At 52.9% G+C, this 17,335-nt stretch overlaps 1 protein-coding gene across 3 annotated transcripts in view; it reads left to right on the plus strand.

Annotated features, from left to right (window-relative positions):
• The first annotated feature begins 2,777 nt into the window (after positions 1-2,777).
• SLC5A10 (solute carrier family 5 member 10) overlaps positions 2,778-17,335 on the plus strand; it is a 40,370-nt gene continuing 25,812 nt past the window's right edge. The window contains exons 1-8 of one of the 3 annotated variants that reach the window (XM_074158717.1): positions 2,778-2,852; positions 3,555-3,626; positions 4,454-4,558; positions 5,159-5,218; positions 5,392-5,496; positions 11,637-11,742; positions 13,359-13,439; positions 17,091-17,296. In XM_074158717.1, the coding sequence (XP_074014818.1) occupies positions 3,612-3,626; positions 4,454-4,558; positions 5,159-5,218; positions 5,392-5,496; positions 11,637-11,742; positions 13,359-13,439; positions 17,091-17,296 (678 nt within the window). In that variant the 5' untranslated portion in view covers positions 2,778-2,852; positions 3,555-3,611. The remainder of the gene's footprint in view (positions 2,853-3,554; positions 3,627-4,453; positions 4,559-5,158; positions 5,219-5,391; positions 5,497-11,636; positions 11,743-13,358; positions 13,440-17,090; positions 17,297-17,335) is intronic. The other 2 variants (XM_074158719.1, XM_074158718.1) reach the window with 2 other exon arrangements.

The raw sequence follows: 17,335 nt of genomic DNA on the forward strand, positions 1-17,335 counted from the left end.
GTTCTAGTTGCTTTTAGGTTAGTTGCACTATATACGTGATGGAAAAAAAACCCCACAAAACACTTGAGGCAAGAATTTGGCTTCTAAATTGAGCATTCCTTTTCCAAAGCTGCTTGCTACAAGTGCTTTAAAAGACAATAAAATGAAGTTGACTGTATAATATTTGCATTTTAAAAGCCAAAAAGGTTGTACTGTTGTATGCAGTTAAGTGATTTTGTAGGAGTGCTTTTATAGAAAAGCATATGAAATATGCACCTGTATTTATTTTCTGCGACAAAAAATAAAGACTTTGTTTTGTGTGAGCTTTCTAAAAATGTTCATGTACCAGTCGCTTGTCTTCTAAAGTGTGTCCCTTTAAAAATGATTTGCAGGTATGATGTTACTGAAAGAAATCAAGAGGTGAAATGATTCTTTTATGCTAATGTGTTGCTTTGGAATATGAACAAGATTCGGGCTTCTTGGCAGTGAGGAGAGTAATATGTTTTGCTTGTTGTTACAGTGAAGCACCTGCAGCTGAAGAGGAGAGGCTGCTTTTCCCCAGTGCTGATACTTGTTTTTCAGCCCATCTTTTTTGATACCTGTTGTTTTTCAGCCTTGTAAAAATGCAAAATCAAACCTTTCACCATCCGCTTGCAGGTGCTGTCACAAAGATTTTCAAACGGGTTGTAATTCGGCAGTTAGGGCACGCTTCCAGTGCGCCGCTTTGCTTCGGGGAATGTGGGAGGGAGCTAAATCTGTGGCTGGATGTCAGGGAACAGCAGGGACTTGGGAGAAGTTGGGAATATAACGAGGGGTAATGGTTATAAACTGAAAGAGGAGAGATTTAGATTAGATACTAGGAAGAAATTCTTTCCTCTGAGGGTGGTGAGACACTGGAATGTGTCTAGTGACAGCCCAGAGAAGCTGTAGATGCCCCATCCCTGGAGGTGTTCAAGGCCAGGCTGGATGGGGTTTTGAGCAACCTGGTCTGGTGGAGGTGTCCCTGCCCAGGGCAGGGGGTTGGAAAGAGATGATCTTTAAGTTCCCTTCCAACCCAACCATTCTATGATTTGCTTTTAAGGATAAAACCAGATTGCTTTTTCCTTCCCTTGTCTGTGTTGGCACAGCACTGGGCACAACTGGATTGTGGCTGGAAGACCCAAATATTGCTAAAATACCTGCAGTACTTGATCTTGTTGGTACATTCAGCAAGTGAGATGGTGATTTTGTTTAAGCAACTACACGTTTCTGTTCAAACAATGCTCTCCTTCATTCTCTGAGCTTATTTTTCATAAGACTACTCAGTTTGATTTTTGCAGTCCTGTCCAGAGAGATACATCTCGCTCTATGAAATGACAAAAGGCAAGGCTGTACCTGGTTGTACTTTAATGACAGCAGGTTATTGAACAGTTCAGCGCTGTTAATAGATACACCAAGCTGACATATTAACACTTGTACGTACTTGGAATGTGTTAATGCAGGTTAAATTCCAGCGGAGTGGTGAGGGAGAACTCGGGTTCTTCTCCCAGGTGTGCAGACCTGCTCCTACCTGCGTCAGCGGCCAGTTCAGAGAGAGGAGGACAACGCTGACCTGTCTCAGTGATGGGCATATTAGTTGCGGTGTATTTATTTTATTAGTGAGACTTTGCGATAGCCGGCTGGAAAGCGTGCGGCCACGCGAAAACCAGCCGGCCAAGCAGTGCAGCAAAGGTGTGATTACTAAACACCCAAACCCATTAAATTCAACAGCTGTTTCCTGCTGCTTGTTTCCTGTTGGCCTCTGGAGGAATAACTTCATCTCTTCTGTGAGCGTTTCTGCTGGGTGGCCCTCGCTGGTGTGTTGAGGGTCCACCTTGGACGTTCACATAACTCCTGTGCTTGATCATTGCTTTAGCGTGTAGAAACTCCCAGCTTTGCTTAATTTTGTGCGGTGCAATTACTGTATTGATTAGGACTTGAGAATGTGGGAGTAGTCGTGGTCGTAAACCTGGATTCTGGTGCTTTGGCTTTTCATAGTAGGGGTTGAAAGGGAGCAAAGAACGTGCAACTTCACTCAGACAATTTTCATGCCCCTTTCTTTACAGCGGAGCTGCCTGATCTCTACGTGCTTTTCCCAGAAGCAAAAATATCAGATCACCAGAAATGCCAACTATTCTTGGAGGTATTTCTCTGAGATCCTTTCAAATGTAAAGAACACTTCAAAAACCTTGCTTTATTCAGCAATTTCTGCAGTAATTAACCAAGCAGGAGATCATGCAAATTCTTTGTAGGATCTGCAAGAAAAATACTGGGCTTTGGTTTCCAGCTTCTGGAAGATGAAAGCCATGGCAGTTTCTTGTCCAGAAATATCTAGATTTGAGGCGCCTCCACAAGAGGCTGCTGGGATCCTGCGCCTGGAGAGTCTGTGCAGCAGAAATGCATTAATTGCGGGAGCAGCTGGGACTGGAGCCTGTGGCTTCTTCCAGATCAATGCAGAAGAAGCAGGAAACCCCGAGGAAATGGGGATTAAGCAGCTGCTCCTTTGTGACATGGAAATCAAAGTGCTGTCCTGGATCCCTGTGTCCCTCGGGTGCCAGCAGGGAGGGCAGTGGGGAAACTGGGAGGCTGGGGACAGCCAGGCTCCCACCCAAAGGCCTTTGGAAGCCAAGCTCCTACAGCGGGCTTGTTTAATTATCAATGCCCTCAAGGCGCTAACGAGTTACTGATTCAGGGATGGTCTGTTTGAGGCTTTGGCTGAGGATGAAGAAGGAGGCAGAGGAATGATGGAGGGCAACTCCACTGTGGGAGACTTCTCCCCTGCACAGCAGTTCAGCGTCGCTGACCTTGTTGTTGTAGTGGTTTATTTTTCCTTAAACGTTGCAGTGGGAATATGGGTAAGAGTCTTCTCTCTTGTTCCCTTTCTGCTTTCCTGTTTGAATAGTCCTTTTTCTTTTTTTTTTTTTTTTTTTTTTTCCAGGGCTGCCTTTTCTGCGTGGAATACTTTGAAAGCCTCTATTATTTTCTTCTTGTAGTTCGCATTCTTTTTTTTTTGTGTTGTGCTGCATTTGCTCTGTTGTACAAACCCTCTCCCCCCCCACCCCTGGCTCACTCCCACCCCGCGGAAAGACACCCACAGCCCGAGAAGGAGGGGGAATTCACCAGGGCACAAACCTCTCCCCTTGGCCCCCGCTCTGCTGGGTGTAAGCAGCTCCGTCGCTTGTCTATTAAAGGGTGTTGAGACAAATGTCCTGCTTAAACAGCAGAAGCCCTCGGCCACCCGTGGTTTCAAACAAAGCCCATTTCATCTGCCTTCCAGAAAAATCGTAGCCAAAGCTGGGCCTTATTAGCCAACCTGTCTGCTCGGGACGGCTGCACCCTCCGTGCTTCCCCCTCTTGGGGTGCCTCCTTTGCTATTCATGGCTCCAGGTACTCGGGGTGCAGCCACCGTTTCGTGTAATTAAGCTCGAGCTGCAGAGTTCCCATTAATTATCCAGAGTCTCCCGTCTCTTGGCTTCTTGTCTGGGAGACTTGGTTCTTGGTGTCTTGTCTGGGTTTGTGGGGAAAGGGTGCTCTGTGCTGATCTTTTCTCCTCCCAGTCTTCGTGCAGGGTGAACAGGAACACCGTCAGCGGCTATTTCCTTGCTGGCAGAGACATGGCATGGTGGCCAGTAAGTAGAGACTTCTGTCCCTCGTGTGACACCCTGGGCAGCAGGGATGTCCAGCACCACTGTCCCTCCCACCGAATTCCCTCTTCTGTGCCCCTGCTTTCGCCACCACCTGCCCACACTTTCCCCTGACCCTGCACACCTCTTTCTGTCAGGATTTGTGTCCTTGTGTCCGTTTCTGTTCTCATTGCATGAAGGATGCTGGAGCCCACCCGGCTTGTTGGGTCTCCTCATAGGCTGCTCTGAACTCGGAGAGGGCTTCTTGGAGTCAAACATTTATCTCCACCAGCCCTGTGTGCTCCTGGTGGCTCCAACAAGACACGGGGGTCCCATCTTTCTTTTTCCTCTCCTCTTAATTTCAGTATGATCTTGAAAAACTGGTTGTAGGTCCTTCCCATGGACACAGGGCCACCTCTGGGCGAGATGTATGCACCATGACAAATGCAGCAACGTGTGGCTCCTTCTCATCTTCCTGAAGACAAGAAAGTCCATCCAAAACCCACTGGGGGGATGCCCAGATGAGCTCAATGCGTGGGAATTCTGGTTGCTGGGGCTCACGATTGGAGTCTGTTAAGGGTTTTTCTTGCAAAATATGTCCCTGTCCCTCATCCCACATGGTCTATCTTTGGCCACACTTTGCTTTTATAAGTGCTGGGGAGGTCTGCGCTCTGTTGCTCCTGTTCAGATGTTATTTTTGCTGCCTCCTCTCACTGAGTTATCCCTTGGGAGCTGTGGAAGCACCAAAGCTGGTCCAGCTGGCGTGACTGTCATGCCAAGCTGCAGGGAGCTGGTGGCTGGGCACCCTCAGCACCTCCTCTGCTCCTCCGCAGATTGGTGCCTCTCTCTTCGCCAGCAGCGAAGGCTCAGGGCTTTTCATCGGGCTGGCCGGGACCGGCGCTGCCGGGGGAATCGCTGTCACCGGCTTCGAGTGGAACGTAAGAAAAGCATCGCGTTATTAAGAAAAATGAGTTTCTCGAGCCGCATCGCAGCAGATGGCCTGTTTCACAGCAGCTCCACGCCATGTCTTGAAAGGCTTGGGAGGAGTTGTGCAGGGGGTAATTAACGCAACCCTGCTAAATTGGCTTCTCCAGCTCACATCTAGTTCATGTACAGTGAGTTTGGAGACGACTCAGGTCCATGTGCTCAGGGAAAAGGGCATTTCAGTGCAGAGCTTCCTCATACAGCTGAATAGGTCACCCATTCCCTGCTCCCCCACCCATTGCTTCCAAAGTCCTTGGGTTCTGCAGCAAAAATACAGTGTTTGGCTTGCTATGTGCTCAAGGAGTTAGTGGGAAATGTCTGGTCAGGGGCTGAAGGGGAGTGGGCTCCTGCTGGTGGGGGTGCTGGGGGGTCTCCACCATGACCTCATGTAGCCATGTGTGCCATCTGAAGCCATCTGGGGATGTAAATGTGCAGTTGAAGGTGGGCCAGGGCCAGGTCAGGAGTGGTGGATGAGGTCCAGCATTGCAATAGACGTTGAGCTGCAGCAGGATCAGTGTTTTTTCCGTCTGTGGCATGTTCCTCCTTCCCAACAGGCGACTTACGCTCTTCTGGCGCTGGCCTGGGTGTTTGTGCCCGTCTACATCTCATCTGGGGTACGTAGAGCTGCCCTGGCCAGGTCCTCTGTTCCTCAGAGAGCTGTCACCGCTGTCCTTTGAGAATCCCGAGCCCTGCTCTGGGAATACAGCTCTCCTCTTGCCTTCCCTGGGACTGTTCCCACAGGAGGGGGCCTGGACAGGGCAGTGATCACTCTCTTTTGCTCCGACAGATTGTCACGATGCCTGAGTATCTCCAGAGAAGGTTTGGAGGGGAGAGGATACGGATGTACCTCTCCGGCCTGTCACTCCTCCTCTCCATCTTCACCAAAATCTCTGTGAGTAGCTTCTGCTTGACTCCATGACAGCTCCATGACTGATTTCCAGCAAGTGAAAGGTTATTTTGGGGTTCAAAACTCATGTAGCTAAGAGAGGGGAGAGCAGCTGCTGCAGGATGCTCCAGGAGGGAGTAGGACAGGCGGTGGGAATTCATGGGAAGATGCCATCTGCAACACCCTGTGCATTTGTAGGTAGATCCGGCAGCGATGTTCATGTCTGGGTGGCCCCGACGGATGCGTGGCTGGGTGTTGGGAATCCCAAATTCATGGTGCACTTGGCTTGTAGCAGAGGTTGAGGATGAAATGTGCGTGGAGGCTGGGTTGCATCGTCTGGGTTTTTCCTCCATGCTCCAGCAGCGATGCTTTCCAGCACTCCCTGAGGGACCCGGCAGAGCTGGGACCTGAACTGGGAATTCATTCATTGCTGTAGGGAACATGGGTTTGCTGAGGAAAAGAAGCCCTGCTGTACCTATAAGATGCCCAAGCCTGTACAGAAAGTGCCTGATTTTTTCAGGGACTTTTCCACAGGGATGTTTTAGTCCCATTTTGGCCTCACTCAGAGCTCCCTGTGTGCAGCCCCTGCTCCTGCTGTCCGCTTTGTAACTGTGGGAAGAGTTTATCTGAGGTAAAACATCTAAAGAGCCTGTGACACCAGGCAAGCAGGAGAGAGCCGGGCACAGACAGCCCTGGGGGCTGGAGACAGCAAGACACAGATCAAGAGCAAACGGCTCAGAAATGATCTGGAGCAGAAAACACACCGGAGGGAGCAATCCTGCACGGCTCCGATGGAGCGGGTGGATCTGACCCGGGGTCTGCTGAGGCTTCTGCATTTTGCTGGCTAAAAGAAATGTGCTTTTGCCTGTGGCTGGCTGCAAGGAGTGGCTGTTTGCACAGGAGGAGGGACGATGCCGGAGCGTTTCCCCGCGGCGAGGCGCTCAGTGCCTGCCCCTGCACACAACAGCTCCGTGCTTGGCAAACACCAGCTTGGCTGGAGACATCATCGCTCCCTGTGCGGAGTTTCTGCCTCCTCCCTGGCAGCTTCACAGCTCCGGGCTGAGCTGTCGGGGGGATCCTCTGGGTCTCCCTCCATGGGAAGTGGAGGATGGAGCAGCCTGCAAACAGCTCTCGCTGCGTACATCCATCAGTGCTTAATGCAAAGGGAGAGGCTGTCCCTGCCTCAGACAGACCCCAGTGCTGCGTGACGTGATGTCCCCGGCTTCAGGAGACCCCATCTCCTTCCCGTGAGGTGCTCTGTGACCTTGGGCAAGGCATTATGCTTTGGGCTTCAAAGGCAGGTTGCAGGAGATGACAGATCTTCCCATGTTCCTGCTGTTGCAGGGCTTTCAGAGTGGCAGAGGGTGATGCTGGTGACTCCGTCAGTGCAGCTGCCACCTGCATTTCCCCCCTGCAAAACCATGTCCTGTCGTTCCGGAGGGCATTCTTCCCATAAAACTGATATTTATACTCCTAACATCTATGGTTTTGAAAATCCTATAGCATTTCTCCTGAAATCAGCCTGGTGGCTCCTGGAGCACCAGTTCAGTTTGCAAGTTTGGTCAGTGACACTTTGATTGTCCCCTGATTGTGCTAATGTCCAGTGAACTGTTGTCACACTCCTGTGTGCTGCTCAGGAGATATCTCTCCTGCTCCTGATGAAGACCTGGGGAGGAGCTCGAGGGAGATGCTGGAGCATCCGTGTCTGTGGTGCTGGTCCTTGGGATCTGTGCGAGTTCCTGCTGGTGTTTAAAAGGGAAGGTTGGAAGGTGGGGTAGGATTTTTGGTGGGGTAGTTTGGTCTTGCTGGTCTGAATTTGAAGAAAGAAATCACCAGTAGTCTGAGGGCTGGTTGTCTTTGGGTCTCTTTCCAGACTATCACAGATGTCCTCTCTTCTCTTTCAAAACAGTGCCCTACCATGCCACGGGGATGTGCTTGATCCTTTTGGTTTCCAGTCTCTCCATGTCTTTGCTTAGAAGGGATGGATGTCCTACAAGTTCATTCTTAGCTTGGGAGACCTTGCCTAACACCAGATGAGCCTGTAGATGACCTCTGCGATGGGAACCTCTGCGGTTCTCCTGGCCCTTCTCTGCACAGCCTTGTGTTTGGAGCTTGGTGGTCACTCCCAAATGCCTCTTCCTGTGCCTTTTCTCAGCCAGGGCTATAGTTTCTTTGGTCTGCTGAGTCTTCTCTGATCTCTGAGTCATGCAGGATGCAATAGAAGAGGAATCAGCCTAATAAGGGGATTATCTTGGCATCTGGCTCCATTCATGGTAAATCTCACAGACAATGGTTGTTTCCAGCAGTGGGTTGGGATGAATGTCTGCGGACATGCGGGGCATTGCCAAACTGGCCCGATGTCCCGTCCTTGGTGGTGTCCGCAGCCGGGAGTGTGGGAGGAGGGTATGAAACTCAGGGCAATTAGGCAGCGCTGCTGCCCGATGGGGGTTTCCTTTGGTCCTCACTGGGGGCGGCCTCAAAGCCCAGGACTAGCTGGGATTTTCCTGCCTCCTCTCCCTGCAGACGCTGGGTTTATGCGTGGATCTGTGCTCCGTGTTCTCCTGAGCTGAGACACGGTGTCACTGCTGCTCCCTTGGCTCTTCCTTTGGGGCAGGGGGGATGGCAGTCTCCTTCCTTGCCTGGAATTTACCCTTTGGTGGACCCCAGCCCTCCATGTTTCATGGCAGGGTGCAGCAGGGCAGCCCAAAGTCCTGCTGAGAGATGGCGTTCACCCCGTCCAGGAACTCGTGGAGAGTTGCACAGCTGTCCTAGCTTTGGCGAACAGCCCCTGAAGACTCCTCTGTACTCTGGGTAACTTGTTCTACTGAGGCTTTAGATTCACCAGTTGTTAAATCCAAGCTGTCTCTAAAGCCAGCTTTCATTGGGAAGGCATTAATGATGTTGGGTAAGAACGAGTTTCCAAGTGAGGTCACCGGTGGAGGCAGGGATCTTGCTGGATTATGAGGCCTGACTTCAAAGGCTTCTCCTCTCCTTTTACAGTTGAAAGGACTTGTTTTATGAATAGGTCATGCCTGGTTTTAATTAGCTTGTTTTTGTATTTGGGATGTCTTATTAATGACCAAGTCACATGCACTTTTATTTTTCCCTACCCTAGCAGAATTACCAGGAAGGGAGGTGGAGATACCTCTGCTTCCTCATAGCAAAGGCTTAGACTCATTTGCAGACGACTGCAAAAATGATTAAGCATTGAGAAAGCCAGGAGAAGCAGTTATGAAATACCTTGTCCAGGTCTGAGCCTTTGCAGCTCGGTTCTGGAGAAGGGCTGCTGGAGAAGCGGGCAGTCACGGGGAGGGGGGAATGACTTTCTGGCAGGTGCTGATGTGATAAGTGATGGATCCTTCCAAGGGATGCTGGGAGCTCCAGAAGACACCAAGGATGCTTGACTGGCACTGTGCTGGGGAGGCTCAAAATATTTTGGGTTCCCACTTCAGGTTTTAATGGGAGGAGGTGGTTGAGGTCCTTCGGTTGGGGTTTTTCTGCCTTGTAGTTGAAGCTTGCAATGCTTGAATGGCTTAGCTATCCTCTTGTAGGGCTACTTGGTGGTCTCTTTGGTATCAGGCTGTGATTGGATTGCATTTGTGGTGGAAAGGCATCAGAGAAGCCACTAGTAGAGGTTTTGGCATGGTTGCCTGTGAGTTGGTTCCTCTTCAGCAGGACATTCCAGGATGGAATTGCCTCTCGATGCTGGCAGGAGCTCTCCCAGAGATATGGCCAAGCCCAAGTGCAGCTGAGGACAGGTAGTACCTCCCTTGGGAATGCCAGGAATGACTGTGGTATAAAGCCTGGTGCAGATGTCGTGGAACAGTCCCTGAATTGGGATCCTCAAGATCACGGTGTAAGTCGTCTCCTGGTGGGTTTGATTTGTGATTTAATCAACATTATGCCTAACGGTGTGGGCTCATCTGCTAGTGAACAGGTTTTCATGTTGTACTGAAACTGGATGCATGCTCACCTACTGGATTTCATGGCTGATGGAGCCCTGCTAGGTGGCACGTGCCTTGGTTTTTCCATCGTGTGATCCTGCGTAGCCCCTCTCCATCCATGATGATGGTCCGCAGCTCCTGTGCAGCAAGCTTGCTGGAGCAGCGCCAGGAGGAGGAAGGGCAGAGCTGGGGGAAGGAGGTACAATATGGGAAATAACACCAGTCCTCCACGTTACTAATCCCGAGTGACTGCTCCCGCATGACCAGGCAAGACAGAGCTGTTGTTTGGGGGATGGTTTCTGGGAGGTGCGTGAAGACGGATGTCAAACCGGAGCTGATGTCTTGGCTGTGGGAAGCCATCATGGCTCCAGGCGAGGGCGTGGAGTCAGCTCGTCTTGCCTCTTCCTGCCCCTTCTGGCCTCGTTTCCTTCTCCAAACAAGGTTTTTGTGAAGATACCCCAGCTGAGCGCTGGGGGTGGCTGGATCTCAGCTGTGGGTGGAGGTGTGGTGGTGGCATGGGCACTGCCTGCTGTGCTTGGTCCTTTCCTCCCACGGTATTGCTGCTTTGTTGGAGGAGGGTGTGGCAGGTCCCTCTGAGTCCCTGCTTTGTCTCATTTCCATGAGACCATGACCATTCCTCCCTCTGTGAGTCCAGCCCTCCCACAGGTGGGAAATGGTGGTCACTTTTGGGGTGTCAGTCATCTCGACTGAGTCTGGCAGTTAGGTGAGCTCTAGGCCTGCGCATGATCCTGCGGGCAGAGGCACATTCCTGGTGTCCCTGTGGGATGTGACACAGGAGATGCCGGGGCTGGTGGAGGCAGTGTGTTGGATGCAGAGTTGGTCTGTCCTTCCATGGCCAAGCAGAAACCCTGAGTGTCTTCCATGGGCTTTGCAAAGGGGGCTGCAAAGGTCAGGGGATGTGTTGGAGGACACACTTGTGCTGGTCCATGCTGGGGTGCAGGACCTCTGGGCTACTGCTGCTTGTTTGGGACCAAATGCAACTTCTGCCACTTGCCCATGCCTTGGTTTCCCAACCTTTGCAAAACCAGGAGGAGGTATTTTCCCAGAGATCCTCCACAAATAAGTGGCTTGGTGTTGGGGCAAGGCTGAGGAATGGCAGTCCTGGAGGTCTTGCGCTCTGTGCTGAGGCTGCCCATGTGTGCTCCTCACTGTGGAGTGGCTGTCGAGGTTGAAACGCTACTGTGGCCCCCAGGGGGCAGGACAGCACCTTGTTCTGACCCACCATCACCCACCTGAGCACCACTAATGGGCTCGAGCGACATGGCACAGAACAGCTCCATCCATCACTAAAGGCATTACAGGTACCAGCAAGCACCTTGAAAAGTCCCTGCACCTGGGAGGAGATCCCCTCCTGTCCCCAGCAGCATTTTTAGGCTCACTGACACTCTCCTGACCGGTCTGATGGCCCAGACCATTGAGCTGCAGCTGGGGAGGAGGAAGCGGGTCCTTGGCAGCCTCCTTGCTGGCAGCACAGATGCCAGGACGGCGAATTCTGCCAAGCAGAATGTGAAATACCAGCTACAGCCACCCCTGTGCATCGGCCCCACAGGGGGTGGTGTGTGCTAGGCTTGGGGGGGCGGCTTGGGCTGCCTCCGAAGAGCACCCAAGGGTGCCAGTGTTTTGGGGGAGTGCAGCCCCTCTGTTGGTACCAGGTGTCCCATCTCCGGGGCTCTGCAGAAAGCATGGTGAGGTGCCACCTGGAGAACAGGGCATTGTCATTGGCAGAGGGAACTGGAGGTACTTGGGGTGGCATGAAGGTGATGTCAGGGCCTGATCTTGTAAAGGGCTGAGCGTCTCTAGCTCCCTGCTTTTGTCTCAAAGGTGGTGGCAGTGCTAATGCCCCAAGGCATCCCATCTCTGGCCCTTATGTCCCACTGTCTGCATCCAACTGGGCCCAGTTGCAAATGACTGCTGGAGCTGCATGCTCTGCTCTTTGTGGGGGCTAGCGGAAGGTAGTCTGTGACATCCATCTGCAGTGGTGACATTGCCACCCGGGTGGGACCCTGGGCTCCAGCTCTGGCTTTGGGAGGTGTCCTCCTGGCATGTGCAGTGCAATGTCCTTGCTGTACCCGTGGTGTTTACCATTTCCCTGCTGTGCCACTCTTGCAACAGCCCTTGGGTGATGTTTAGCCATGTGGATGTCACTTGTCCCAGCCCCTGTGTTTCTTCTTCCATGCACAGACGGACCTGTACTCGGGGGCCCTCTTCGTGCAAGTCTGCCTGGGCTGGGACCTTTACCTCTCCACCGTCCTGATGCTGGTGGTCACAGGGCTCTACACCATTGCAGGTAGGTTGCTCAGTATCTCCTGGCTCAATCTTTCTTCTTTGGTTGAACCACACCACTTATACTCCTGCTTTTATTTTATTTTAATTTTTTTTTTTTTTTTTTCTCTCCTGGAAGATCTCTGGGGATTTATACTAATGGGGTTCATATTCCCCGCCCTACCCAGCCAGTATCTGAGCATCCTTCTTGAGTGTCAGCTCAGGCAATGACTCAGCGCGTGACCTCTCCTTTGTCATTACAGCTTTTCATTTGTAATAACTCCTCCTCCGTCGTGTTGTTAAACGCTTTCTTGTGTGTGTACCTATTTGTAACAGCAATAATCAGGGCTTCTCCTATTACAGAACTATTACTATGGCATTTACAATCTGAGAGCCCTTTATCCAGCTCATTTCCCAACCACTCGCCCTGCCCACAATGGAACTTGCTGCCCTCCTCTGCAAAGCTTTCGGGAATATTTCTTGCCCATGCTTCCCTGTCGTGGGACCGGCTATTTTTGTTCAGGCTCAATCCACGTGGTTCTTTCGTGATATGGAGGCAACGAGGATTTGGAGCTGGAGTTGGAAACTGGGGGTTCATGGCTTGCAGCCCCACTCTTGGACCATGGGACCATGTATCCCTGCCAGCCCATTCGCTTATTATTTTGGTTGGGATGTTCCCTCCCCTGGTAGTGCCAGTGGAGACACCCGGCAGTAAATTCTCCCTCGCTATCTCGTCCCAGCCATCAAAACAGGCAACAGTTTAAGTCTACCCGAAACACAGTGGATTTTGCAAGACTTTGGTTTTAAGCAAATCCCATCTCGGGTTTTTTCCTGCCCACAAGGCTTGTTGTGAAGTAAGGCATTTTGGCGTGAGCTCAGGCAGAGGGTGTGATCGCTGCATCACCCTCATCCTGAGAACATCCTTCCATATCCCAGGGAGGGTGCAGCCCTGAATTCCTGGGATGTGAGTCAGTGGCTGGGGTTGAAACTGGTTCAATTTTTGACCCATTTTTCTCTAGCTCCTCTACTTTTTAATGCTTTTGTTCATCTGCTGAGTAATTGCTTTCTGGCTAGGGAAGCAGGTCCTGGGTTGGCAACAGGTCTGGAGGGAGAGGTTGGGATAGAAAGGGAGAAATGCTGCTGGCTGGCCAAGGGGGACCTCATTATGTGTCAGGTGCTGGAAAAATAAAACTATAGGGTTGGGAGGAGAGCTGAGGGGTGTACAAAGGGGGAGGACTGGTATGGCACTAGGGAGGGGTGTGATGAATGATGAGATCGATGTCCTGAATGTGTCTGCTTGCTGGAGCATCCAAAGAACCGGGGCTGGCTGGCATCCTCCTGACTGTGCAGGGACATGGGGCCACAGCTCCCTGATCCCACCATCCCTCGGCTCCCCTTCCCTGCCCCAGGTGGGATCGCAGCTCTCATGGCTATCGGCTGTTCCCCCCGCCCCCATCTGCAAGGGTCCCACTGAGGAGCTGCTCCCCCTTCACACTCCTGCTAGAGCCCCCCATCACCGTGTGTCGGCAGGACGAGGCTGGAGACAGGCACGTCCCCATGAGTGTGGGCAGCTTTATTGAGACTTCATGACGGAGCCCGAAGCCGGTGGCACTCCTGATGCTGTGCTTTGCTCTTGTGCAGGGGGGCTGGCGGCTGTCATCTACACTGACGCGCTGCAGACACTCATCATGGTCCTTGGAGCCATCATGCTGGCGGTGAAAGGTAAGAGCTGGGACAGCACAGATCACCCTGTCCATGGGGCCATTCTCTCCCCGCTCAGGCGTTCTTAGAAATAAATAAAAAGACTCAATCTGAGCAATCTGGTGGCCAAGATGCCCAGCAGGTCTGTGGTCCACCTCTGTCCCCTCTGCCACTGTTCTTCCCCTATGTGCCATTCCTCTGGGTGAAGATGCCATGAAGCATCCCCCTGATCCTCCATGTGGGGCTGTCCCCAGTGCTGGTGGCCTTCCTGTGGTGGTCACTGCTCCGCATGTTTGCCTCTAGTCCATGCACTCTAAGAGACTGATCGAGCGTTTGACAGCGAAGCAGCATTCCCAGTTTTGCTCCGGGAAACTTGTAGTGGAGATGAAGTGGGATCTCCAGACAGGATCCCACCGCACGGGGACGTGCATGGCAGAGGGTGGTGCTGGGTTGAGGCACCACTGCAGGGCATGGCCTGGGGATGCGGAGCATGGTGCTGTGCCTTCCTCCTGGCTGGAGCGAGTGTGGTTCATCACCAGCCCTTTCTGAAGACTCAGCACTGTTGTGTCTCTGTACGTTTAGCCGCAGAGCACCCTTCAGAGGCTGGGAGCTTTCATCAGCCTTGTCTGCCACCGGGGCTCTTGGCCCTGAGGAGTAGGAGGCAAAAAGTCAGGTCCCAGCTTCAAAGGCAGGCGTTTAACTACAGAGGATGATTTCTGGAGGCACTCCTGAGATGGTTTCCACCATCTCCTGGAGAAGTCTGCTTAGGTGGGGGGAGCGGGTAGGAAAAGCTTTGACTCCACACTGTGGAGGAGCTCTGCTGTGGAGGTGGGAGCAGCTCCAGACCTGCAGCCAGCCCGGTCCCGCGGCTGCTCCCCTGTGCAAAAGCAGAGCTTCCTCCTGGGCCAGCCCCGTACGCAGCAAAGTGTATTTACAAAAACCAAAGGAAAGGACAGGTACTTCCCGGAGAAGTAACAGCAATACCAAATACCCCAGCGGGAGCAAGGAGCTGCACGAGGAAAGGGAAGCACGTTGCTTGTCTCAAGCAGATCTGAGTGGTGGCTGCAGCCTTTGCGTTAGACGAGGTGCTTGGACGCTGCTGATGGTTGTCTGAAGCTGTAGTTGGCCACGGGGCACTCTCAGCCTTGTGCCTGGAGAACTTGGCTGGGTGCAGCGGCGCAGAGCCAGAGTAGGAGGACAAGCAGGCAAGGCCCGGAAAATCCCCTCCAGCGACTGCAGATCCCAGCTTTTTTTTGGCTTTGCCAACCTGCAAATCCTGGTGAGGTGAGGGTGTTTGGGAGAGGGACTGATCCAGGGGAGCCAGAAGACAAGCTGCTGATCACACAGTTTTTAACTCAGTTCTCAGGAGACCTGAGGACCTGGAGGCCAGTATGGAGGTTGGGAGGCCTCAAGGGTTTTCTCCAGCTCCTGTCAAGCTCTAATAAAGGACACTTCCCATGTTTTATCCTGTTCATGTCTTCAGACCATGATAGCTGCAGCAGTGATGCTAGCGCTCATCTGTGAAGCTGTGACTACTCGGGTCCGCTCTGCCTGGACCATTGCCTCCCTGGCTGCTGCTGAAGGGATGACAAAGCTTATTACTTGTCTCCGAGGTCGCACCTCCCGAGGGAGAGCAGGAAGGTTGTGCAAATCCTCCCCGGTGCGATGCTGGGCAGAGCAGCCTCGAGTCGGGCAACAAGCGGGTGCAGACCAAGGGGTTGTAGACAAACCACTTTAACAGAGGGTTTGGTGGCCGTTTCAGCGGGTGGCAGTGCCAGCGGTGGCTCTGCTTGGCTCCAGCATCACGGATAAGATAGATGGTGTCTTCCTACACCCCACCCAGTGTTCACAGCGGAGACATTAATCCCATCGGAGCCCACGGGCTGCAGCCCAGCGTCTGCAGGCTGAGCTCCCACTGCTCTGAGGTTTTTTTGCCCTGCTCTTCCGTCCCAGCAAGAGTAGGTGTCACGACTTGCCGGAGAACACCTTTGGGAAGGGAGCAGCCCTGCACCCCCGGGCGCGAATCTCTGCTTTCAGCCTCTGCCTCTGGAGAGCCTTTGTTGGTGCTCAACGCCCATGCAAAGCTTGGCAGTAGCCAGTGCCTGGATAAACCAAGCGTTGGAGGGGGGCCAGGGCTGCTTGCACAAGAGCAGGAGGGGTTCACAAATGCTGACTCCCCGTGAAATACGGGGGGTTGATTTGCAAAGGGGTGGTGGTGGGGCACGGTGGATGATGCCCCTTTGCAAACTCCCCAAAAGCCTCAGGTCAGGGGGATGCCCTGGGGAGGGGACAGGGCTGTGGGTCGGTGTTGGAAATAGCAGGGCTGCAAGGGAGAGGGCCAACTTTGGGCAGCAGGGGACAATGGAGCAGGGTGGGTGTCTTGGAAACAGGGATTTGCTCAACCTGGCTCCTGATGGTGATCACAGTGTCCAGCACCTGATGCCTGAGGGATGTGCTTTTGGTCTCAAGACAGCAGCGCTTGTGGGCACAGTCCTGGAGGAGGGTGACTTCTCAGGAGCACGTTCCCACCCTGTGCTGCTGATTTGGAGGGGGCTGAGCTGAGGGTCCGACTGCAGCCCATGGGTGGGAGCTGAAAGGATGCTGGGATGTGAGATCTGGACCAGACTTGGGGGGATGGAATCCACCGAGGGATGCTCATGGGTTTTTGAGTCTCCCCTTCATGAGCCTGATGGGGGTCCCAGAGCCTCCTCTCCTGAGCATCAGCGGCTGCTGTGGACATGGAGGTGCCAACACACCTCCTCGCTTATCTCCTCTACAGCTGCTGCATGGGTGGCCGTGGCATGTGGGGGGAGCAGGGCAGGTGCCTTCCATCCCTGCCTCCTCCAAAAAGTGATGCCTCTGGCTCCAAAATTCTCCTGGCAGAGGTACTGGGGGAGCTGCAAGGAGTGTTCAGCCTGTGCATGCCCCCCAGGAGCAGGGAGACGGTGGGGGGCCAGGGCAGAGCCCAGGGCTGGTTGGCAGCCACTGCCAGGGGCTGGTGGCTGCGGCGCGGGGGGGAGGAGAGCCAAGGTGACTGCCAAGGTCTCGGGGGTTCACTTGCTAGGGCTTGTTGATGGCACGTACTCCTCAGCAGGGCTCAGACTAAGGAGCCCATTTCCTAGGAAAAATACAGTGGGGAGGGGTTTGTTTGGCTTCTTGTTTTGGTTTGGGTTTTTTCCCTCCCACTGGTTGCTGGAGGTTTGAGGATGGAGCTGTGGGGGTTGCTGGGGAAACGCTCAGAGGGGTAGAAAACATTTGGCCGGAGACTTGTGCTAAGGCACCTTGAACTGCAGTGTATCAAGTCAAAGGGTAGCTAATCTTGCATTTTAATAGTCCTAGGTGAGTTTCCCCTGCTCTGGGACTGGGGAACTTTAACAAACAGGTTGCTTTTACAGTACGAGGTCAAAAGAGGTGGGTCCCTTGAGGAGCCTTTGTCCCCGAACACGTGTCACCCTCCAAAGGCAGGGTGGACTGTAATGGGACCTGCTGTGCAAAACGTTAATAGAAGAGTCTCTTAAATAACTAGAAGAAAACACAAACACGAACAAGAACAAGCCCTCCCTCTCTGGGCAGCGCTTCTGAGTTAACGAGTTGGCAAGCGTTTTGCCAGCTGATCTCAGAGGCCACCAGCTTTTGCTTGACTAACCAGCCTCCCCCAACAATGCTTTCCAGCTTTTAATGAGATTGGAGGTTACCCCAACCTGGAAGAAGCCTATTTAAAAGCTGTGCCATCCAAGATTGTTCCCAACACTACCTGCCACCTGCCCAGAGCGGATGCAATGCACCTCTTCCGAGACCCAGTCTCTGGAGATCTGCCCTGGACCGGGATGACTTTCGGGCTGTCTATCATGGCCACGTGGTACTGGTGCACCGACCAGGTAAATGTAAACAAGATTCCCCTGCCCCATGTAATGTGG

This window comes from Numenius arquata, chromosome 14, assembly GCF_964106895.1.
Source record: "Numenius arquata chromosome 14, bNumArq3.hap1.1, whole genome shotgun sequence".
Classification (NCBI taxonomy): Eukaryota; Metazoa; Chordata; class Aves; order Charadriiformes; family Scolopacidae; genus Numenius; species Numenius arquata.